At 35.4% G+C, this 26,085-nt stretch overlaps 1 protein-coding gene across 3 annotated transcripts in view; it reads right to left on the reverse strand.

Annotated features, from left to right (window-relative positions):
* Positions 1-26,085, reverse strand: part of LOC139976746 (uncharacterized) — a 195,477-nt gene that overhangs the window by 116,493 nt on the left and 52,899 nt on the right. Inside the window, exons 18-33 of one of the 3 annotated variants that reach the window (XM_071985464.1) lie at positions 25,598-25,723; positions 23,585-23,707; positions 22,004-22,126; positions 21,681-21,806; positions 18,288-18,422; positions 17,298-17,462; positions 15,933-16,085; positions 14,972-15,091; positions 12,878-13,129; positions 12,012-12,131; positions 10,377-10,490; positions 8,981-9,094; positions 7,465-7,587; positions 4,100-4,210; positions 2,363-2,473; positions 627-737 (exon numbers count right to left, since the gene is read on the reverse strand). In XM_071985464.1, coding sequence (XP_071841565.1) covers positions 627-737; positions 2,363-2,473; positions 4,100-4,210; positions 7,465-7,587; positions 8,981-9,094; positions 10,377-10,490; positions 12,012-12,131; positions 12,878-13,129; positions 14,972-15,091; positions 15,933-16,085; positions 17,298-17,462; positions 18,288-18,422; positions 21,681-21,806; positions 22,004-22,126; positions 23,585-23,707; positions 25,598-25,723 — 2,127 coding nt within the window. The remainder of the gene's footprint in view (positions 1-626; positions 738-2,362; positions 2,474-4,099; positions 4,211-7,464; positions 7,588-8,980; positions 9,095-10,376; positions 10,491-12,011; positions 12,132-12,877; positions 13,130-14,971; positions 15,092-15,932; positions 16,086-17,297; positions 17,463-18,287; positions 18,423-21,680; positions 21,807-22,003; positions 22,127-23,584; positions 23,708-25,597; positions 25,724-26,085) is intronic. The other 2 variants (XM_071985465.1, XM_071985466.1) reach the window with 2 other exon arrangements.

The raw sequence follows: 26,085 nt of genomic DNA on the forward strand, positions 1-26,085 counted from the left end.
TCTAAGATTCTTTATTTTCAACATTCTATGGTTCATGGTAGTCTTATGGCAAATTGTATTAGTTATGTAGGAGTGAATGAGACAAAGTTGAATAAAGTTAACAAAGGCAAAACTGAACACAATCAGGCACAAATGGATTATTCAGGGCAAATTTTTATTGGTACAGTAATTCTGACATCCCAGACATCACCAAACAGACAGTTAATATCAACCACCCTTATGTAAACAAACAGAAAACAAAAAACATACATATGACTCAAAGAGGCTTGAACGATAAAATTCCAAGGATTCTTCAAAGGCTACACATTGATTTAGTAGCAGGCAAAAATTGTTTGAACTTGCCTAAAAAAACACTAATGTTACAGGTATCTGGATAAAACTGAAAGATATCATGATATTGGGAAAACTACTGAATCTACAACTAAATTTTACTTTCAAATCTATTCAGTGTAAGTGCCTTTGTCCACTGTTGCCCATTTTCATCTCCTAATATCCCATACCTTACCATGTAAGACACACTGAAACAAGACAAATATAATTTTTCCTACAGGTTATCTGATGCTATTGTGGCGATGCATTTCTGAAATCAAAGTATCTGTACTGTTAAGACCAAGTGGTGTACTTACGTGTTTGACAGACGTTGCCTGAGAATCCTCCGACACATGCACATTGAAAGGCATTACCAAAAACAGTGCAGGTACCACCATTTAGACAAGGTGATCCACTACAGGGATTTGCTATAGTGACAAAGAGATGGGGAAATATAGAAACCATTAATGCTAGAAAAAATCATTAAGATATAAAGATACAAAAATATATAAAGATCTTAAAGAAAGTTAGAGGTTCAACATTGTCCACTGTAGGCTTAAACTAGCACAGAATGGCCGACAAACATCATCAGAAATGCACATTCAAACTGCAGTCAGATAACAGTGTAGGATAGTTCACAGTTGCCAGGTTATTATTTCTATATTGTGCCTATCCATTAAGTAAATATTATAGCCTTAACTATGAGGCTCCTGTGGCAGAGGTTCAGAAGTATGACCTTCCAAAAGAAATATTAAGAACTAACTTATTTCTAGTTTAGAGAGCATCAATATGTATTTTAATTTGCAGTTGGTTTTGTTAAATGTGTCACATTCTAGTATAAATGTTATTAAAAAGTTTAATGAAAACATCATCTGAGGCTTAACTGCACCAAAAACTGAAATCCTGAAGGATCACATTTCTGACTAAATTTTGAAAGTTTTGAAAATGGAACTTAGACATCACATTATATTTGTGGAACAAAATATTTTCTGTAGTCGATTAAGATGATAAACAAAAAGATAGATTATATTGCATTGGATTTAAATGATAATGAATGATTGAATATTGCTGCTGATGAGTTGCCACAAACAGTTGCAAAGAAAGTCTTAATTTGATTAAAAATATCCTTTGTACCTATCCTGTGCAACTGTCATATCGCTTAATCTGAGTGGGTCATATATATAGTCACAACATACTCAAAGCAAAACACAGCTTTGAGGAATTAAACTATGCCCAGACCATCCTTAACATTTATTTATGGTCCTCATTCATGACAGGATATTATACAGTGTTGACATGGTAATTTTAAATTTTATGCTATAACATAGACTTTTAGTTACCCTTTTTATATCTGTATGAACATGCAAAAATTAGTACTTGTATATTCATAGAAAAATCAAAAGACAAAACCAAAATCTACCCCCCACCAAAATAAGAAAGAAACATGAGTTGCATTAGTGCTCATGGGTCTGTCAGATCAACACTGCTGATAGACCATGTCTACATGATTAAGGGAAGGGTGTAGGGAATAAACTGGAGAAGAACAAAAACAGAAAGGTGTCGAGAAAAAATGGTGGAAGAGAGCTAAGAGAAGAGGAGTGCTTGGGGGGGGCAAGGGGAGAAAGAAAGGGGGACAGAAAAAAGTTAGTCATGTCCTTCTGTTACTGTTACTTGTCATTTAGCCTTTGAAGAAGATCCTGCTAGGATCAAAAGTCAGGCCAACCTACTTCTACACATTCTACTACACAGGCTCTCTAGTGGAATAGCAGTTTGCTAACAGTTTTATTTTATTTTGTATTTATAAAACTGAAAGATAACATGATATTGAGAAACCTACTGAATCTGCAACTAGAACTTAACTTTCAAATCTGTTCCAGTGTTACCTTATCCACTGTTGCCCATTTTCATCTCCTTTTATCCCATACCTTACCATGTAAGATACAATGAAACAAGAAAAATATATAATTTTTCATACAGGTTATCTGATGCTACTGTGGTGATGCATTTCTAGAATCAATGTATCTGCACTGTTCAGACCAAGTGGTGTACTTACGTGTTTGACAGACGTTGCCTGAGAATCCTCCGACACACGTACATTGGAAGGTATTACCAAAAACAGTGCAGACACCATTATTTAGACAAGGTGATCCAATACAGGGATTAGCTATAGTGACAAAGAGATGGGGAAATATAGAAACCATTAATGCTAGAAAAAATCATTAAGATATAAAGATACAAAAATATATAAAGATCTTAAAGAAAGTTAGAGGTTCAAGATTGTCCATTGTAGGCTTAAACTAGCACAGAATGGCCGACAAACATCATCAGAAATGCACATTCAAACTGCAGTCAGATAACAGTGTAGGATAGTTCACAGTTGCCAGGTTATTATTTCCATATTGTGCCTATCCATTAAGTAAATATTATAGCCTTAACTATGAGGCTCCTGTGGCAGAGGTTCAGAAGTATGTCCTTCCAAAAGAAATATTAAGAAATAACTTATTCCTAGTTTAGAGAGCATCTATATGTATTTTAATTTGCAGTTGGTTTTGTTAAATGTGTCACATTCTAGTATAAATGTTATTAAAAAGTTTAATGAAAACATCATCTGAGGTTTTACTGCATCAAAATCTGAAATCCTGAAGGATCACATTTCTGACTAAATTTTGAAAGTTTTGAAAATGGAACTTAGACATCACATTATATTTGTGGAACAAAATATTTTCTGTAGTCGTTTAAGATGATAAACAAAATGATAGGTGATATTGCATTGGATTTAAATGATAATGAATGATTGAATATTGCTGCTGATGAGTTGCCACAAACAGTTGCAAAGAAAGTCTTAATTTGATTAAAAATAGCCTTTGCACCTATCCTGTGCAACTGCCATATAGCTTAATCTGAGTGGGCCATATATATAGACACAACATACTCAAAGAAAAACACAGCTTTGAGGAATTAAACTATGCCCAGACCATCCTCAACATTTATTTATGGTCCTCATTCATGACAGGATATTATACAGTGTTGACAAGGTAATTTAAAATTTTATGCTATAACATAGACTTTTAGTTACCCTTTTTATATCTGTATGAACATGCAAATAATTGTACTTGTATATTCAGAGAAAATTCAAAAGACAAGAACCAAAATCTACCCCCCACCAAAATAAGAAGGAAACATGAGTTGTATTAGTGCTCATGGGTCTGCAAGATCAACACTGCTAATAGACCATGTCTACATGATTAAGGGAAGGGGGTAGGGAATAAACTGGAGAAGAACAAAAACAGAAAGGTGTCGAGAAAAAATGGTGGAAGAGAGCTAAGAGAAGAGGAGTGCTTGGGGGGGGCAAGGGGAGAAAGAAAGGGGGACAGAAGAAAGTTAGTCATGTCCTTCTGTTACTGTTACTTGTCATTTAGCCTTTGAAGAAGATCCTGCTAGGATCGAACGTCAGGCCAACCTACTTCTACAAATTCTACTACACAGGCTCTCTAGTGGAATAGCAGTTTGCTAACAGTTTTATTTTATTTTGTATTTATAAAACTGAAAGATAACATGATATTGGGAAACCTACTGAATCTGCAACTAGAACTTAACTTTCAAATCTGTTCCAGTGTTACCTTATCCACTGTTGCCCATTTTCATCTCCTTTTATCCCATACCTTACCATGTAAGATACAATGAAACAAGAAAAATATATAATTTTTCATACAGGTTATCTGATGCTACTGTGGTGATGCATTTCTAGAATCAATGTATCTGTACTGTTAAGACCAAGTGGTGTACTTACGTGTTTGACAGACGTTGCCTGAGAATCCTCCGACACACGTACATTGGAAGGTATTAACAAAAACAGTGCAGGTACCACCATTTAGACAAGGTGATCCACTACAGGGATTAGCTATAGTGAAAAAGAGATGGGGAAATATAGAAACCATTAATGCTAGAAAAAAATCATTAAGATATAAAGATACAAAAATATATAAAGATCTTAAAGAAAGTTAGAGGTTCAAGATTGTCCACTGTAGGCTTAAACTAGCACAGAATGGCCGACAAACATCATCAGAAATGCACATTCAAACTGCAGTCAGATAACAGTGTAGGATAGTACACAGTTGCCAGGTTATTATTTCCATATTGTGCCTATCCATTAAGTAAATATTATAGCCTTAACTATGAGGCTCCTGTGGCAGAGGTTCAGAAGTGTGTCCTTCCAAAAGAAATATTAAGAAATAACTTATTCCTAGTTTAGAGAGCATCTATATGTATTTTAATTTGCAGTTGGTTTTGTTAAATGTGTCACATTCTAGTATAAATGTTATTAAAAAGTTTAATGAAAACATCATCTGAGGTTTTACTGCATCAAAAACTGAAATCCTGAAGGATCACATTTCTGACTAAATTTTCAAAGTTTTGAAAATGGAACTTAGACATCACATTATATTTGTGGAACAAAATATTTTCTGTAGTCTATTAAGATGATAAACAAAATGATAGTTGATATTGCATTGGATTTAAATGATAATGAATGATTGAATATTGCTGCTGATGAGTTGCCACAAACAGTTGCAAAGAAAGTCTTAATTTGATTAAAAATATCCTTTGTACCTATATCCTGTGCAACTGCCATATAGCTTAATCTGAGTGGGTCATGTATAGTTACAACATACTCAAAGCAAAACACAGCTTTGAGGAATTAAACTACGCCCAGACCATCCTCAACATTTATTTATGGTCCTCATTCATGACAGGATCATGTGTTGACATGGTAATTTAAAATTTTATGCCATAACATAGACTTTTAGTTACCCTTTTTATATCTGTATGAACATGCAAATAATTGTACAAGTTTGTATATTCAGAGAAAAATCAAAAGGCAAAACCAAAATCTACCCCCACCAAAATAAGAAGGAAACATGAGTTGTATTAGTGCTCATGGGTCTGCAAGATCAACACTGCTAATAGACCATGTCTACATGATTAAGGGAAGGGGGTAGGGAATAAACTGGAGAAGAACAAAAACAGAAAGGTGTCGAGAAAAAATGGTGGAAGAGAGCTAAGAGAAGAGGAGTGATGGTGGGGGGGGGGGGCAAGGGGAGAAAGAAAGGGGAGAAAGAAGAAAGTTAGTCATGTCCTTCTGTTCCTGTTACTTGTCATTTAGCCTCTCAGGCCAACTTACTTTTACACATTCTACTACACAGGCTCTCTAGTGGATAAGCAGTTTGCTAACAGTTTAATTTTATTTTGTATTTATAAAACTGAAAGATAACATGATATTAGGAAACCTACTGAATCTGCAACTAGACTTTACTTTCAAATCTGTTCCAGTGTTACCTTATCCACTGTTGCCCATTTTAAGACACCATTATTTAGACAAGGTAATCTACTACAGGGATTAATAGCTAGTGACAAAGAGATGGTGAAATATAAAAACCATTAATGCCAAAAAAATTGTTAAGATATAGAGATACAAAAATATATATAAAGATCTTAAAGAAAGTTAGAGTTTCAAGATTGTCCACTGTAGGCTTAAACTAGCACACAATGGCCGACAAACATCATCAGAAATGCACATTCAAACTGCAGTCAGATAACAGTGTAGGATAGTACACAGTTGCCAGGTTATTATTTCTATATTGTGCCTATCCATTAAGTAAATAATATAGCTCTAACTATGAGGCTCCTTTGGCAGAGGTTTAGAAGTATGTCCTTCCAAAAGAAATATTAAGAAACAACATATTTCTAGTTTAGAGAGCATGTGGTTACAATATAACTTCAATCAAGGTGCATACAGATGGACACAAGATGAAAATATGAAGTGCATAAGGTACACTAGGGTGTTCATACTACGGTCTAAACAAGACTAACATGATTTGTGCATAGTTGCTCTGATAATTAAGACAAATGTCCAGCAAGTGAGAAAATGTACAATTACTTGTTCAAAATGACAACAAAAATATCTACTCAGTAAATTTGTTGACCTAAACTCACTTGCAATTATTACTATTAAAGAAATTATTTACAGGAGTGAGAATCAATTACATTTTTCCTGCTCAAGAAACCTACTGATTATATTAAACTCACGCGATATATGGCTTAAGAAGGCGTCGATATTTTGCTGGTGAAATGGGAAGAATTAAGCTTAAGAGCAATCACAAGGTTTTGGGAATAGCTGTGATAGACTTTCACTTCTTTTTGTGTAAAATCTAAATGATCATGGTGTGTCAATTTGCAAGTGCCGCATAAGTCCTAACCATCCACTATCACGTGATGGTTAGAACACTTAATAGTACTTCAATTTCCTCCCTGTGGTCAGATATGGCCAGCAACATACACAGTTTTCCTCAAAAAACAATTCCTTTCTGAATAAATTACAGTGAAACTTTTTTGGGCAGAATATATGTGAATTACTGCATGTGTATGATTTGTGCCATTAGTGTGGACAATGAAACAATCAATTGCGCAATTCTGTTAGACAAAAAAGTTGTTGTTAGTGACATGGTAAAGTTGGCATATATGCCATATGAAAATTTTTAAAGAATACTCCAGGTCAAAAGTTTTTTTGATTTGTTAAAGAGGAGCATAACCTTAGCATTCTGGTAAAATTTGCATTCAATTCATATGAACCGTTTTGGAGATATTGACAAAAGTGAACTTGAAGCAAACAAGTGTGACGTCATTGCTGCACACTGATAAATAATGTTTTATTTTCCTTTAAAATTTACGTCTAATTTTATACTCCACAATTGGATGCATCCTTAATGTGAATTTACCATAAGTATTGGTATTTTACAAACTTCTCATGCCCTTTAGACAAACTAGTTTCCCTATCCAATCTAAGGTCAATTCAATAGACTGAAAAATAGAGAAAAATCAAAAGATTATTTGTCAGTGTGCAACTATGACATCACACCTGTTTGCTTCAGGGTCACTTTTGGTAGAATATTAGATAAATTCAACTGTTAATATCTCAAAAATGCTACGTAGGAATTGAAAGCAAACTTCACTAGAATGTTTAGATTATGTAACCTGGACTATTCTTTTCATAACTTATTGTATCTAGAGGTCTACATTTCCATCTACGTAGTGTAGAGTGTCCAATCTACCAGTTTAGCTGTCTATGCTACGAGAACTAAATTTGTTGACAAAACTTACGTGGAACAGTACATGTGGGACCAGTGAATCCACCAACACATGTGCATCGGAAGGTGTTACCATTCACTGAGCAGAAAGCATTATTCTGACATGGACTGATGGGGTTACATGGGTTGAAGGCAGCTTGAAAAAAGAGAAAACCACATTAACTAAATAACATTGTTTACATCTTGTAATGAACATTGTTCATAACTTGCAATCAATAATGTTATATCGGGTGCTGAGTTAAAAGGATCTTCGGGTAGCTGAACTTGATTAGTTGCAATTGATATTTGAAACAGATACTTTCTATCATAAAACTGCTGCTCTTGAGACACTTCTCCACTTACTAATTATTAATTAATTAATTTGCAAACAAAACTGAACAGGATTGAATTTTTGGGATAGTTCAGTGGATTGTTTGATATGGATATCCGTATAAATTCTTGTCAAGGAACTTCACCAAATGCAATGTAAAATGGTTCGTGTTTAATGAAAAATCGTAAATAATAGCTTTGATAATGCTATGTGTTAAAGTGGTCCCTCCATTTAGTACAACAAGAAACACAAATAAAGATATCATTCAAGTAGTGGAAAGTTCTAAATGATTTTGGTATACTTTAGGCAAACTATAAGAAAAGGATGATGATATTTTCCTTTGGTGATTTGTTGTTTTTTACAGCCTGTGGATGTAGAAAACCAACAGAACATTGATATTTCAATTATCCAAATTCAATCAACAGACAGACCATTCTAACAATAAGCAATAGGAGTTTTGTTTCTGTTAAATACTAGTAAAAAAAAAACCCTCTTGAGTATCACAACGAAGATATTGGTGCGCAGCGCAGCAGTGCTAGTAACAATGCTTGGGCAATCTAGTTTTAAACACCTCAGAATTATGGCTCTCCTTAACGCCCAAGGATTGCGTATTCCAGTCTTTAATAGTCCTAGGATAGAAACTATACTGAAAAGAATGATTCTGTGGTCAAGCAGACTTGCCTTTTGGTGGAGTGTACTTGTCAACAAGACATATTTATGTCGCAGGTTTTGATTTCATAATTTTTATTCCTGTCTGTAGCATTAAGATATGTTTTAACATATTGTTCTGTATCACTACAATAGGTGAACACCAAACAGACAGTTGATATCAACCACCCATATGTAAAGAAACAGAAAACAAAAGCATACATAGGACTCTAAGAGGCTTGAACAATAACATTACACTGATTCTTTGAGGCTACACATTGAGTTAGTGTCAGGCAATAAAAATGTGATCTTGCCTAAAAAACACTAATGTTACAGGTATCTGGATAGGAAAACTACTGAATATACAACTGAACTTTACTTCCAAATCTATTCAGGGTAAGTGCCTTTGTCCACTGTTGCCCATTGTCATCTCCTTATATCCCATACCTTACCATGTAAGACACACTGAACCAAGACAAATGTAATTACCTACAGGTTATCTGATGCTACTGTGGCGATGCATTTCTAGAATCAATGTATCTGTACTGTTAAGACCAAGTGGTGTACTTACGTGTTTGACAGTTCGTGCCTGAGAATCCTGCGACACACGAACATTGGAAGGTATTAACAAAAGCAGTGCAGGTACCACCATTTTGACAAGGTGATCCACTACAGGGATTATTAACTAGTGACAAAAAGATTGGGAAATATAGAAACCATTAATGCCAGAAAAAATCATTAATATATAAAGATACAAAGAAATATATATGTGAAAGATCTTGAAGAAAGTTAGAGGTTCAAGATTGTCCACTGTGAGTTTAAACAGAATGGCAGACAAACATGATCAGAAATACATATTCAAACTGCAGTCAGAAAACAGTATAGGATAGTACACAGTTGCCAGGTTATTATATCTATATCATGCCTATCCATTAAGTAAATATTATAGCTCTAATTGTTAGGCTCCTGTGGCAGAGGCTCCTGTGCCACCCACAGCTGTCATGACTATTCCATCTGCAGGGTACAGAGTTGCTCTCAACTAGGAAAGAGAATTCTTGAACCATATTCACATCAAGAAATAAATACTATTCATATTGTTACAACTGGTATCAGAATCAACTATGTGCAAATGATACTGGTCCTTCACATCTGAAAAGCTCCTGAAACATGTATTGCACATAAAATATCCTACCTGATATATCAGAGTTGCAAAAAGAATTTGTTATCTTATACACAGGTTAATGAAACATGAATAGCACATAAACAATCCTACCTACCTGTAGATATATATACCAGAGTAGCACAAGTTGAAGGCATAACTAATTTCATATCCATACACAGGTTAATGAAACATGTATAGCACATAAAAGATCCTACCTAGATATTATTTATGAATATTTATATTTGTTTCTAAACACTGGCTGGATTAATAACTTATCAAGACCAGATGACAGATCTAGCTAAGCTGCGTAACAAATTACCAAACTCAATAATGTTAATTAGTTTTTTAATTTGTTAGTTTTGTTAATTAGCATTTCTTCCAAACTTAATCAATGTTACATTGAAAAGAGGAGATGACTTGAGAATTACAAAGAGAATAGAACATTAAATTTGATTTGAAATCAATTGGTAGTCATATTGGTGGTAAAGGTTTCCATTAATAATTGCTTTGACCTACATTCAAATGAAACCTCTTATACTTTCCCATAACTATATGTCCGTTATCAATTATGGACTGATTCTTGTCTCAGCATGTATTATTCCTTATGTAGTATGAAGATTCATTAACATCCTTACTGAGGACCCTGTACTTGAGAGTAAACTTCCTCAAGTTACTCCTAATGGCACTCTGTCAATGTATAAACATGTTAACCATATTTTAGTACATCAGTTCAGACTGTAATAATTGAATATATCAAGGTTGTAGTATTTTTTAGCAAAGTTTACGTATATACATGTAGACTTACCTGGCACCTCACAGAAGGTTCCAGTAAATGTGGGGATACATACACATATGAAGATAACTCCATTCGTAATGCACGTGCCGCCATTTTGACATACAACATTTGTGCATAGATCGACTGGAGATGAAGTGAAGTACAAAAACAAAATTATTTCATGATGGAATGTCCTGAATACAGCAAGTTTAGGTTTAAAAAGTGCAAAGGTAACACAATAGCTGAAAGGAAAAGAAATGGAATGGCTAAAAATATTTAACTTGAAATGAAAATATGAAATGCACACTGTAAGTCTATTAATCAAAGTTGGTGACACAGACATATTTTGTCTTGGTCAAGTTGTGTGTAATACCTTTTTCTCGCCTGCAAACTGTACATGCCTCAGAGTCTATTTCTGCCTACCACGAATGTGCTTGCCCACTGCATTTTACATGCCCGAGGATCTGTCCGATAAAAATGTCTTGGACATTTCTCCAAGGAGGTGCGTGAACTTATGCAAACCACAAAACCTTTATTCATATTATCAATACAAAATTGCGTGTCACGCCAGATCATTTTTCTTCCACAGAAATTAGCGACCGTCTAGCAATGTACAAACCAATCTAAGGCCAAGAGATTGTTCCCTGCAGGAGGGAGGGCATGAATAAAAATTTGGGGTATGTGGCCTAATTGGCAACCTGATTGGCTTCTTCCCTTTTCTGAAGCAAATATGCCAAAATCAAAGTAAACTTAAGATAGCTTGGGAGAAATGTGAAAATGATCTAACCATCCATTATCACATTCCATATCCTCCCTGTGGTCAGGTATGGCCTGCAACATACACAGTTTTCACTTGGTGCTACGTTACCTGTATCTAATAGCAAAAGTGTTTTTGTGACAAGCTGTTTGTGTTAACCATTGAAGCATTCAATAGGGTGAGTCTGACATTCAGTACTCAGTACTATCAGTAACCTTTTTCAAACTCAAGCATCAAAGGTTGATTAAAACAGCATTACTTCCTGACAGTTGTATTTACAAACATATTTCATTATTATCTATTTCTGAAAGTAAAGAAGTCATGAAATCCACAAACAGCTTCAACATACTCATATTCATTCAATTTGAGCTGATGTTCTCTCAAAGGTTGACATATTTTGTATTAGTATCATCCACAACCAACATTATTGTGGCTGTGATGACTATCTGTTTCTTAAATTATGAACTAAAGCTTTCATCATTCAGTGACAATACAAATATTAGTAACATTTATTATTATGTTAACAGATAATGTGTTTAGAATTAGGGCTAGTACTTATTTGGTCCCCATCTTAGTTCAATTTTTCAAAGAATAGTCCAGGTCAAAAGTTCTTTTTGATTTGTTAAAGAGGAGCATAACCTATTGCATTCTGGTGAAATTTGCAATCAATTCCTATGAACCGTTTTTGAGATATTGACAGTTGAAGTTGTCATCTTTCATACTAAAAAAAGGGGTACATAGGTATTGAATACAAATTTCACTGGGATGCTTAGATTATGTTACCTGGACTATTCTTTTCATAACCTATTTTATCAAGAGGTCTACATTTCCATCTATGTTGTGTAGAGTGTCCATCTACCAGTTTAGCTGTCTCTGCTACGAGAACTAAATTTCTTGACAAAACTTACGTGGAACAATACATGTGGCACCAGTGAATCCACCCGCACATGTGCATTGGAAGCTATCACCACTCACAGAGCAGACAGCATTATTCTGACATGGACTTGAGTTACATGGGTTGAAGTTAGCTTGAAAAGAGAGTAAAACCACATAAACTAAATAACATTGTTTACATCTTGTAATGAACATTGTTCATAACTTGCAATCAATGATGTATTGAGTTAAAAGTATCTTCGGGTAGCTGAACTTGATTAGTTGGCAAATCTGCTGAACTTTTCCTGAATATTAAGGCCCAAAAAGAAAAACATCCTCACAGCATTTTTTATCTGCAAGATATGAAGTTTCTTCAAATTTTGTGATATTTTGTAAATGCAGATCTGGCAACAGCAAAAAGATTGATGTCATCAGGATACTTCAGTTGAAAATGCCTTCTTTTTTCTGTATAGTTTGTCAATCATTTATCACAGAGGGAGAGAATATTTCTACAAAGGATTCATCTAGTTGAAATTTGAGGTATAGAGAATATGACAGCTAAGCAAATATTCTAAATATACCAGGTTTCAATAGATAAATCAGCAAGAAGACTGTAATAGCTTAAGTTAAGCTTCTAAGGAGCATTTGCTCAGATGATATCAGAGATCACTTACTGTGAACTTGAATAATCATTCACAGTAGAAGAGGTCCTATTCCAGTTAAAGTTTTGCTTTAAATTAATCTTAGATATGCAGGATAAAATATTCAGCTAAAAATGGAAGGATATATTTATAGATAATAGGTCAGATTACATTGATCTCTGATAAAATGCATATAACATTTCAAAAGCTAAGAAAAGAAATATATCTTTAGTGGAACTTCTTTCCAAAATAATAATTACCTTCATTCACTGTGACAACAAATGAACAGGTGACAGATTGTCCATTTGCATCAGCATAGACATAACGAACATTTCTTGAACCAACAGGATAGTTTCCAGGGGCTCCATTTGAGCTAATAAGATTTACATGGCCGCTGTTATCATTTACGATCAAATCTGGCCAGGTGACAAATGCAAAGTCATCTCCAGCATTGGCTGTGACAGTTACACCTTGTGTTGGGCAGTTGGAAATGACAGGCGCCTGGTTGTCCGCTGGAAAACCAAGTAATTACATCAACTAATGCATAAAATGTAGAATTGTTGTACAAAACCAGTAACTGCCCCTATCACAAGGAATATAAGTAAAATGAAATATGAGAACTAACTGTCAAATTATATAACAAATGGTAAAGAGAAAAGAAGATTGGAACCAGTGATCTCAGGGTTATATGCCCTACACTCTACCAACTGAGCTATCCAGCCCATAGTTATTAGCAATCCTTATATAGTCATATCTTTTGCCAGGGGGATGGGAGGGGGGGCATTCAGATGCCACAATACCATACAAATCATTTGCTCTGGTTTCATTTAAATACAGGCCAGAAAGTGGTTGGAAAGGGATTCAGAAAAGACTGGCTAACAAAATTCTTACTTCTTTTCCATAGTTCTAAGGATATAAGATTTGTTGTGTAACAGGTTTAAGGATGTATCTTACATTAAGTTGAAGCTCATTGGTTTAATGAGAATACTGGGCTGCTTACCCTATAGTGGCGTAACCAGTGAGGGGGAAGGGGGTGGGAGAGCCCCCAGTCAAATGTCTTGCCCCTCCACTTGCCCCCCAAATGAAATTGGTGAGCAAAACAGAAATATTGGACGAAATTTACAAAATGCACTTAAATGCTCAGTTAAACCAGTGTGCGGTTCACGCTAACCTGTAACTGACGGGAATTCTCAAATTAATCTATACCAGCCAATTGCGTCTCATGAAAAGTAGATAACCTACTACCCTTGCTTGTTATATCAAGTGTATGTGTATGACTTTATACTTTCGTTAGTTATATCCACCGTCCGAAGTTCATCCGATTTTGTTCTTAGAAGCTGCAGCATGATACATTATGTAATTTCGACATCACATATGTGAACTCACACAGACTGATTATTCGTTAGAATAGGCCTATAAACTAAAATATTGTTTCCAAGGACTATACAGGTTAAAGCTTATTAAAGTAATAAAACCGAGGAACTATGGTTGTAGTGGGTGAATGAATGGAGCTTAACTCGATGAAACTGAATTTCATATACAAATTTATTTAAATTCATAACTATAGTTAATCACAGACTATGAGATAGCTTAAACTGTACTGTTCAAAGAATAGTCCAGACCAAAATGTGAACTTCATACAAAACAATTGAAAGGATGAAAAACTGCACCCAATCGTCAATATCCCATTGCTATACAATTTTTGATTTTTTAGTTTATCCAAATTCTATATTCGATTCGGCAAATAACCAATTTTACTTAAACAGTTTATCATCCAATAATTATTATATAGAAATACATGGACTTTTGTAGACAAAGTGTAAACAATACATTTATATACTGCAAGCAGTATGAAAACAGAGAATATAGGGTTATCAGCTAAGAGTATAGTGACGTTTCCCAATCGCGTAGCCAGGGGAGCGATGGGGGTGGTCGCCCACTTAAACAAAAAAAGAGAGATAAAAGAGAGAGGGAGAACAAGAGGGAGAGGTGGAGAGAGAGAGAGAAATAAAGGAAGAGAGAAAAAGAAGGATGATGAACAGAGATAATTTGGAGAACAACGTAGAGAGACCTCACACAAAATTTCTAAAGTGTGAAAATTGGAATATTTCATTCCCATTTATGACTTAAACTAGATTTCATAGGCATAGCAGTATATTTAAGCATTTTGTCCGTCACACTTTTGAAAGGCTATCTACGACGGCAGCATACACAGAACACCTATCCAAAAGCAATGCAAACTACCAAATTTATCAAATAAGTATACCTGAGTAACATCTTTTGTATTTGTGTGTTTTATGATGTTGCACTTGGCAGATATGGTTCAGAAATTCAATTAAGAGCTAATTACTCACCACCTGTTACTTCACAAGTGGTTCCACCAAATCCTTGAACACATGAGCAGGCAAAGAATTTACTGAATGCAGTACACTGTCCTCCATTTCTGCAAGGTGAGCTTGAACAACGATTAACATCTGGAAAAAAGTAAACGTTTGCTTTAATGAACCATGTCAATAACATGTTTAGGCTTGTAACACATTACCTATGTGTAGAAGAGTTTAACATACTCATTACATTCTACCAATGTTATTACTTTATGAGTATTATTCTTCTTCACTTTGCTTTTCATCTTATAATATATTGCGGTAATACAATTGAGCAATATGTTCCCCATTATCTTCACATATCTCCAAGGAGCATGAATATATGTCATTTCTGTGTTAATGTCTTTAAATTAATACATTTCTGTTGTATTATTATATATTTTATATTATTATATATTTTATATTATTATTTTATTATCATTTCTGTTATCTGATATTACCTCCAGAGCTCAAACTTGAGGTTAGATGGCTAAATGCCAACGCATTTCACTGTTTGTCAGAAGAAAAAACAGGCCCAGGCATTAGTCTATCAGTGCAAAATGTATGTTGCTTTTGTATTACTTCAAGTGGGGAGTTTTAATTTAACCTGTATATTATTATGAAATTCTAGGCCTCATCTTTTACATAACCATTTCCTTTCATATATATTTTTACAATATCATTAATTAATATTTACATAACATTACCTTATAAATATCTCATTACAGTATCTTATGATTATTATTCTTATTATAAGCATGTCACAATATGTAAGAAACAGTTTTGGCTAATGTGTACATCTGGCATATTTTAATCATTGCTGATTCATTTCTAAATTAGTTTTTTTTTTGGGGGGGGGGATTCAGATTGAAAGATAAAATTCTGATAAATTTAAACTGAGGTTTAACATGTGCACAACTGTTTTTGTTGGGTGTTCCTTCCCTGCACGTACCTTGTATCTGACACCGTTCACCAAGGAAGCCAGCTGGGCACTCACAGAAAACTCCAAGATCATTGGTGGCACTGCAATAAGTATTACGACAAGTTCCACCATTCAGGCAAACGACTCCAGTAGAAGTACAAATATCAAATTGTGGGAGGGCAGCTGGCCAAAAAAGAAAGAAAAAGAAACTATGACCATATAAGAAAAGACACAACACACAGAGATAATAATCAGGAACAGATGCTAATATGGAAGTTAGATCAACAATTTTAAGGAGATACATAGATGCCATGGTCATGTGTTTTATAAGATAGCAGTGTGTTGTATATGTGTTTATTCATCCAGTAGTATGCAGCGCGCATTTTAAACTTTCTTTGCTAGCTGCAAACAAGCAAAAAAAAAAGGTTGTTTTGTAACGTTATGTAAAGGATACTATCCAAATTTAATACAAGAATGATTCAAATTTTGAGAAAGTAATAAACTATATGAAGCTGCTGGAGGGGATTTCCCCTTGAAGAGGCATTTATAATCTGGTCTGATATGACAGGTCATCAAAATTGGGACATGCTTATGTTGGAGAAAAAAGTAAGGAAGAGCAAGCCAACAGTTGGAAAATAGAAGGAAAATGATGACAAACTTTAGTGCTAAAACAGACTTCTAACATTTTAGTCATTCTCATTGTGTGTTTTTGAAATCCAAATGGTTAGACTTTTTGGTGTTGTCCAGTTGGTACCTGACATGTCACAAAAACAAAATATCCTATCCATATTATTAGCCTTCTCATCACACAATGGATCAAAATTTTGCAAAAGTTTGTTACATTTTAAAATCAAGTTTTACAAAACCTAGTCACTAGACAGCCAGTTCTTATAACTTTTTAAAGCAGAATTCTTGGAGATTCAGTCCCACAACATTACTTATGGAATGTGCGGTAGTTTTAAGTTCACATTGTTATTTATAACTTTAGCATCACCCCTTTGCCTTATTAAAGTTTAATGATTAATTATTCCTGACTTACTGTGTTCAAGTTCATTTACCTCTCACCCATGCCAGAAACTACTGTCCTCTTTGTCAGATCCTAATGAAAATCCACCCCATAACCATATGAAACATGGATATGTTGTCTAATCCCATTCAAAAGACTTCTGTTAAAATGTTCATGAGTTTCTTTCTGCTTCTACAGGGATGAACAATTTAGTGAAATTTTGGTCATTTTCTTTCCTTCATAAATGTATCAAGATTACTATCACGGGCAAACAGTATATTGAAAATGAAAGCAGGTGCTCCTTTAAGACTGCATCAGATGACAAAGCCTCAGGATCTTCACTCCCATCCTCTTTCAAAGATTTGAAGAGAAAATAATCATTGTCTTACCCACAGGGAGTTGGCAATTTTGTCCAACAAAACCTGGTGGACAGGCACAGGTGTATTGTGGAACAAACACAATATTATTGGTATTACTATTGTAGCTGTTGTAACATGTTCCACCATTAGAACATGGGTTGTTTCTGCAGGAGTCACTGTTAAAATTGACATTGCCTGTAAATACAGAAGTAAATAAAATCAGCATGTGAAATAAATATTCACATGTCATCATCACATTCCTTAGAAACCTCTACAATTACATCACACAAGGACAAAGAAATTGTGGGGTATACATGCTTCCTTACGGCAGGCTTAACCTTTTGCAGGTTCATATAAGCTGTCAACATATTTGCACTGATAATGTCTCACTGGAATCTTTGAAATTACACACAAACAAACAAATTCTGACACATTTTGCACAAATAAATAATTGAAGACTGGATGAGTTTCTTAATTGGTAGAATTATATTAAACTTGAAAAAAAAAAATATTGTGTCTTTCACACCAAGACAAACATTTGCCTAATGTGGTTTCTCAGACAATTAAGGTCTTTACATAACTGAATTTGTTGTTCTCTATAAATTCTGTCCTTTATATTTTGGAGCTGTACTGAAATATACCATGGATCTTTGCATATTCCATTTTTTCCCTTAAGGATGATACATTTTTATTAACTCCAGAATTGCTGATGATGTAGCTTGTTATATTGTTGTGTCTATGGAATCATAAAGTTACATCACATATACATATACATGTTCACGTGTCTCTTCACTTTATATCCCAATTAGCTTTTGAGACGCAGTTATACCTACTGATGTTGACAACGGACAACAGTGTCTTCCAAAAAGTTAAATGATAAAACAAAAGTCAGAAACAAATTTCGAATTGTTATTGAAAATTCAAAAGGAAATCATTGTCTTCAGCCAAGGCATACTAGGAATCTACTGCAGGATTATTGGAAAGATAATTACCAATCCATTAATTTGTGAGGAAACTTACTTGTTATCTCTCCACAGAGTATACCAGTATATCCATTCCTGCAAATGCACTTGTAGTTATTGTTTCCAAGGGAGACACAGCAACCATCATTCATGCATGGGAAGGTATTACAAGGGTTACTAACAACTGCAACATCTGAAAATGATGAATACATAATGTGATACTTCATAGAGTGATACCTCGTCAATCTGAGTGGCTACATATTTAGAAGCTCAGATTATCCTTTATTGGTCATACTCTACCAAGAGGGTCTTCTATTAATTATACTGTCCTTGCCCAGAGTATCTCTAATTGGTCAAACTCACCTTGCCCAGAGTATACTCTATAGCTAGAACTCCTCCCACCCAGAATATATCTAATTGGATATACTCCTCTTTCCCAGAGTATCGTTAATTGGTCATAGTATAATCTATTGCTAGAACTCCTCACACCCAGAATATATCTAATTGGATATACTCCTCTTTCCCAAAGTATCTCTAATTTGTCATACTGACCCTGTTTAGAGTATACTCTATTGCTTGAACTAACTTTACCAGAATATATCTAATTGGATATGCTTCTCTTCCCCAAATTATATCTAATAAGTCAAACTCACCCTGCCCATAATATACTCTATTGCTAGTACTCCCTCACCCAGAATATATCTCATTTGATATACTCCTCTTTCCCAAAGTATCTCTAATTGGTCAAAATCACCCTGCCGATGGTATACTCTATCGCTTGAACTCCCTTACCCAGAATATATTTAATTGGATTTGCTCCTCTTTCCCAGGGTATCTCCACCTGTTCTTACTCACCCTGTCCAGAGTATCTCTAATTGGTCATACTCCCCCTACCAAAAGTATACTTTCTTGCGTGCACTCCCCCACCCAGAGTAATGTAATAGGACATACTCCCCCTGCACAGTATATCCTCTATTAGATGCTTTTTTCTCCATTGATCACATTCTCTCTGCCCTTGGTCTAATTATCTTGTAGAATCATACTTTCACTATCCAGAGTATCCTTTACTGTTCATACTACTCTCTATTTAACGTGTTGATTTCTATATTAGTCATAAGCTCTGTGTGCAGTAGTAACTTCTATTGGCCATACTCTCCATGTTGTACTATTGATGTTGAGAGCATCCTGTATAATCAGAATTCTCCCTGTTTGGAGTCACTCCCAACAGGGAGAATTATGATTTGTGCAGGATGCTCTCAACATGGAGAGTATGGCCAATAGAAGTTACTACTGTAAGACCAGGGAAAATTATTATCAATAGGGGATTCTCCCAACTGGGAGAATTATTATCAATACAGGACACTCCCAACAGGGAGAATTATGATAGGTACATGATGCATGATCATTATTCTCCCTGCTCTTAGTAACTTATATTGGCCATACTCTCCATGTTGAGAGCATCCTGCAGTGATCATAATTCTCCCTGTTGGGAGTATCCTCTATTGGCCATACTCCCTGTGATCTGTTGGTCAAACACCCTCTGTCTATATAGTACACATTACTGGTTTTACTCTTTCTCAGGGGGAGTTAATTCAATATGTCACAAAACGTTAAGAAATAACACTAGTACACCAAACTAATTCAGTTTAAAAAGGTTTTCAAAGAATAACCACGGAATGTTGCACAATGTTGAAATGTTGCACAATAACCATAAAGAATCATCATATCCTGCTGTTTTCAAAGATGGTGACCAAGAAACCAGTGATGAAAATATCATTGTGAATAACTTCAACGATTTCTATGTAAATCTTGGACCATCGCTTGCTAGTAAAATAAATAACAAAGGTAAATCACATAAAACCATTCATGATAACAATAGTCATTCAATATTCACATTCCCAGTCACAGAAGAAGAACTAATTAAAATCGCAATTTCCAACTTGAAACCCAATAAAGCAGCAGGATATGATGATTTCAAACTTAGTACCATAAAAAATGTTATTCCTTTTATTGCTAAACCTTTGACCCATATATGTAATTTATCATTTAACACTGGCATATTCCCAGATAAACTTAAAATGGCAAAGGTTATACCAATCTATAAGAAAAGGGATTCAAATGTATATGAGAAATATTGACCGATTTCATTGCTTTCCTGTTTTTCTAAAATCATAGAACGACTTATAATCAATCGCATATTTGATTTTCTTAACCAATATAACATTCTTTGTAAAAAACAGTACGGCTTTCGACCCGAATTTTCTACTGAACTGGCTTTGGCAGATGCAGTTAACAGTTTACATACTAGTCTTAATAATGGCAACAAATGCATAGGTGTATTCCTTGACCATTTGAAGGCGTTTGACACGATCAATCATACTATCCTTATCAATTAATAATATTACTAAGTTTTTAGGTGTAAATATTGATTGTAAACTTAGCTGGCGCAACCATATTCAACTATATGCAGTATAATTGCACGGAATGTTGGCATATTATCTAGGTTGAAATATTATCCATCAGAAAACATACTCAGAACACTATACCAGACCTTGATCGTCCTGCATCTCCCTTATTGTTCCATTATTTGGTCTGGTACATACAACACCAACCTTAACAATCTTATAATACTCCAAAAGGCAGCCACTCCTCACATAACACACTCAGCCCCACACGAGCACACCAGTCCCCTATTTAAGAACTTGACTTACTTAAATTGCACAATCTCATTAAAGCTAAGCTTGCATTATTTGCCTACAAGACCTGGAATGGATTACTACCAGCCGCCTTTGACTATTTGTTAACCAGTAACAGAGATGTACATAATCATAACACGAGGCATGCCAATCATGCCCACTTTAATCTCTACAAATACCACCATTGGAACTTTAAGCCTACAAAACCGCGCAACAAAAACATGGAATCTTCTAACTAACGATTTAAAGAGTTAAAAGTCAGTCACATCCTTTAAGAAGTGGTTACATAAGGAAATAATAGCTAGTTACTGACTACTACCAAATTATACCTGTATGTAATTACAATATATATATTGAACATTAAATTTATATTAATATTTATGTATATGTGATTATATATATTATTTGTTTTCTTTTCTTTCTTCAGGGAGTCTTCCACATTGTTAAGCTTTTAAGCTTTATGGAAGACTTCCCTCCACTTTGTACTTTTGTGGCAAAACAAATAAATTAATAAAATTCATCGAAATATGGGAAGTATTGCCGGAATGTATTTACATAACAGCATACTGGGTGCAATCTGATAACGTAGTTTCAGTAACTGGTGTGCAACTACCGATGATTTGCGGATGTGGTTTGTTTGAATAATCTAGCACTGCATTAGTAATGAAGAAGGGTAATACAAAATTTCGAACACTATTAATAACACATGTTATGCCATAAACTAAATGAATCTAAAGATAAAAGAGAACACTTACTATTTTCACATAGTACACCACCAAATCCAGTTTGACAATTACAGGTATATCCCAAGCATGTTCCTGCAACCCTCGTGCATATTCCACCATTCAAACATGGTAAAGTTACGCATGGATCAGGGATCACTAGAAAAAAAATTAAAACTAAGTATGAAACAATCATCTCATCAAACTGTGTCAGACTTTAAAGCAATTTTACTGCACTATTTTTTTTCTATTCTTTTAAAAAACCTTCTAAACATTCCAAACTTGTGTACTGAGTAGCAATTTAGACGACCTAGTCCCGGTTAAGTGGTCACCAACTCTCACATGTTCATACTTACCAGTTTGACAATTGTATCCAGTGAAGCAGCCGGTACATTGGCAGGAATAACTGGTACAGGATTCAGCAATGTTAGTACAGGCACCGCCATTCAAGCATGGAAACCTTGAACATGGGTCGAATACTGAAAAGTACAAAGGTTTAACATGATAAGACAGATATGGAGGTGGCTACCAGGAGCCGTGTAACAGTCACACAGAAGACTCTCAAAACAGTAATAGCACAGCCACCTAAATAAATTAAGTTTTCAAAGCTATTTTAGTAAAAACCCTTTTATTGTAAACTTGATATTTGTAACACACACTGATGAAATACACTTGGCATGCATTACTCACTGGACGTCTGCAACCATTGTTTGGCTGCTTCATCTACTTTCTATCATTACCTACCCACAATTAAAAAAGCAGGATAAAGTTTTGTCGTCCCATTGTTCAAGACAACCAAGTTTCTGTATGGATAACCAAAATCATCTTTGGAAGTTTTCCGGTGGATGATTAGTTATTGAAATCAAATTCAGATTGCATTGTATAATCTAAATACTCCCCAAATAGGCAAACCTATGTCCCTCCCACAGTGTGTTAATCAATCTTTGTTATTTTGGCGTATTTACCGACAATCAAATTTGCTGTTCGGACACAACCAAACAGCATGACCTGGTTGTCCAAGCAAACCCCCCTCCCCCCCCTCCACAAAAAAAGTTAATATATATTGGCCATCGCACATTGGCCAGTATCGCACAATACTATTGTGAATATTTGTACATATTAAAGAGGGAAACCAGGGGGGCCTTATTACTGCTACAGAATATATTTATTGTACTGTCTTTTTATGATATAACATTATTTTATAATACCACATGAATGAACCATTTATACTAAATAATATATTGTACTAATATAATGTTCTACTCTTTTTGCTTTCTTGTAAAGGGCCTGAAAGGAAAACTATTGAATATTACATTTGCAGTCAAAAGGAAAGTCCATATGGTGTCAATTCTAGCACCTATTTCTTTTGTATTTATTAATAACAGAGATGTTTTCAAGGCAAGTATTGCAAAATCTGATAATTTAAAAACATGATCCCAGATATTTCAATTCAAATTCAGTTTTATCTCAATCAATCAATTGTAACAATCAAACATTACAAAGCGATAAGATTAAAACCAAGAGTGAGAACATCTGTATTGACAAAACATAAAAGTTAAAATAGATATTAAATTACAGAAAGTACAATATACAGGGGAAAGAAAATTGATTGATTTAGGAGACTACTAAGTGGGTTTTAAGAAGAAAAACTTGTGGAAAGGAAGTCAATGGAGAGAAACAAAACCAAGGAAGAAAACGATAAAAGGACATTAAGAAACAGACATATTAAGAATACAATTAAGACCCCACCCCCCCCAACCTTCCAACCTACCAACATCACCATGTTCCCACATCACTATGAAACAGGTTTAAAGATCTGAGATTTAAGACAACCAGAAGTAATTTACATACACCTCAACAAACTATCTCCTTGACAGATTGTCATACAATCTGACATCCACAGTCAATGTTTTCAATCAGAAGATTAACAAACTCACCCCCTTGACAGAATGGTCCAGCCTGACACCCTGAGCAGAAACATGTGTAGGAATCACAGTTTGTTGTACTTGGAACACAGACACCACCATTGCCACACTGGTTGTTATCACAGGGATTGGAAGCTGATAAGACAGGAAGAAAACACAATTTAGGAATAGAAAAAAGTAACAGCTTTCTCATCAAACTCTCGCTTTCTCCTCCAGCCTTCATTAGACATCCTCAGTGCCACACTTAATGCTATCATATGAATTTGCAGCTCAAAAGAAGTTATACCATCCACATACAGAACAAGCTATAGTGATATTTAAAGTTTATTAGATCTTTCTCATCAACCTGTTCACCCTTACTTTCACAACCTCTGGTGTTAAAATGTTTTTACGTGAATTACCAGTTGTAACACTGCCAACGTCCAGGTGTAGGAAACTCTCTGTCCCGGAACCAACAGAAGGGGCGGGCAAGGTAAGAAGTACAAAACAAAACTCAAGACCAGACAGCAGAGATCAAAGTGTAACGTTATTAAGTATAAAATCCTTGTGTCATTCTTTACTCTAGTTCAGGGTTGTCCAACCTACGGCCAGCGGGCCACAGTCCGGCCCGCCGCAGGGTTGCGTCCGGCCCGCCAGAGATGCTCTACGGTTCGAAATTTTAGTGAGCAGATTTATTGATAACAATTTGAAGCTAAATAATCAATCATTCGTACCTTCTGGGTCCAAAAAACTGCATACAGGTCAGTTTGTGTGACACTCTCTCAGCGGAGGGGGGGGCGTCTGAACTTATTCATCTGTTTTATCAGGAAGGAAAATAAATCAGTGCGCTCCGCGCAGTGCTCACATTTTGTTGCCTTGGCTTCGGGCAAAAAATCGAAAAATCGAGCGTAGGGTTCATGCGGGCCCCTACTTCATCATAATCATTCCATGTGGCCCTCCTCTGCAAAAGGTTGGACAACCCTGCTCTAGTTTATATACTGTACTATGAAACACATAGCCTAGCTAGGGACAAGCACCATTCATGACTGTAGCAGTCCAATAAACTATCGCGCAGCGCACAGGGTCGCACACAGCACAGGAGTTGAATGATCCAGGCTGGAGGTGGCGGGCAATCCGCAGGTGTCGGGCAATCCACAGGTCCTGGACAGCACAGGTGTCGGCAATCTGCAGGTCCCAAGCAGCGCAGGTATCAGTACAGCGCTATTTGTTTACTTAGTTAAAATCGGTGCTTCTATCATAAGCCGCAAGAGCAAAAGTAGTTTCTCGTATTGCAGCCAACCGACACGCACTCAGGGGAAACTTTTACTTGAATACCCCAGAAATAACCCACATGGACACTCACATCTATACATGTGTGAAGGCCCTGACCAATCAGAGACTACCTGCACAAACCCACGGTGAGCCGCAACCAATGGGGTCAACACATACAATATATTCCCTTTCCGTACAAAACATGAGGGAGCACCAAACCATGAGTATTACGTAACCTGTGTAGCCTGGCTCTAAGAATAGCTTGTTGCTTCCGCGGAGCTCAGTGGATATTTCAATTAAACATGCAAGGAGGAAATTGTACAACAGGTGAAGCCTGTAGATTTTCACTACATCGGTTTTGACAGACTATAGAAACATTAATATGCAGAACAATATAGGGCAACAAAACAGTCACATCTAACATTTCACCCTTCCTACCAGTCACATCTAACATTTCACCCTTCCTACCAAGTTTGCCTACCCTGATACAACCCCTTACTTCGAATGGACATTAGCGTCATTAACACATTGTCTTTTATGACAATGACAGATAGTCGATAAACATAGAAACATCAAAACGCAGAAAGAGTTACTCCAAAACTGATGATATGTTTCACACTTGGACGTCACCACACTTCCTTGAGACCGGTGACTATAAACCAATCTATTCTTGTAGATGGTATGATACTCGATACTGTCCACCAGCCTGCTAAAGTTAACAAAATTTACAAAAAGGTGAAGAGCTCTCAAGCTGCAAACGTTGATAATACTCACATATCTGGCAATTAGCACCAGTAAAGCAAGGTTGACATTCACAGAATGTTTGAGTGCATGATCCAGGATATACTCTACACTGGCCACCATTCAGACACTGGTTATTATTAGTACATGGATCCTGAGCTGAAATGATAAAAGTATACTTATTGTCAATCTTTTCTTTCATTGTATTTTCCTTCTTTCTTTTCTATTAATTAACTTATAATTGCTTTATCTTTTGCTTTCAATTCTGTAAAGAGTTCCAAGCTGCTGCCTGTCAAACCATCTAATTTTATTTCAGCTCTCCTTCACTATTTTGTATTGAAACTTGCTCCATCTTTATTTGTTTCTCTTTGGTTTGTGTGTTTCTTTTTGGTTTGTGACACTAGTGAAATCACACTGAACTCAACTGGCCTGAACTGAACTAATATCTATTTCTCTCTCTTCCTCTGTTAGTTTTGGAAAATATACCAATGATGCTTTGGTCTCTGAGTATTTCTTGGTAC

The sequence above is a fragment of the Apostichopus japonicus genome, chromosome 12 (assembly GCF_037975245.1).
Source record: "Apostichopus japonicus isolate 1M-3 chromosome 12, ASM3797524v1, whole genome shotgun sequence".
Taxonomy (NCBI): Eukaryota; Metazoa; Echinodermata; class Holothuroidea; order Aspidochirotida; family Stichopodidae; genus Apostichopus; species Apostichopus japonicus.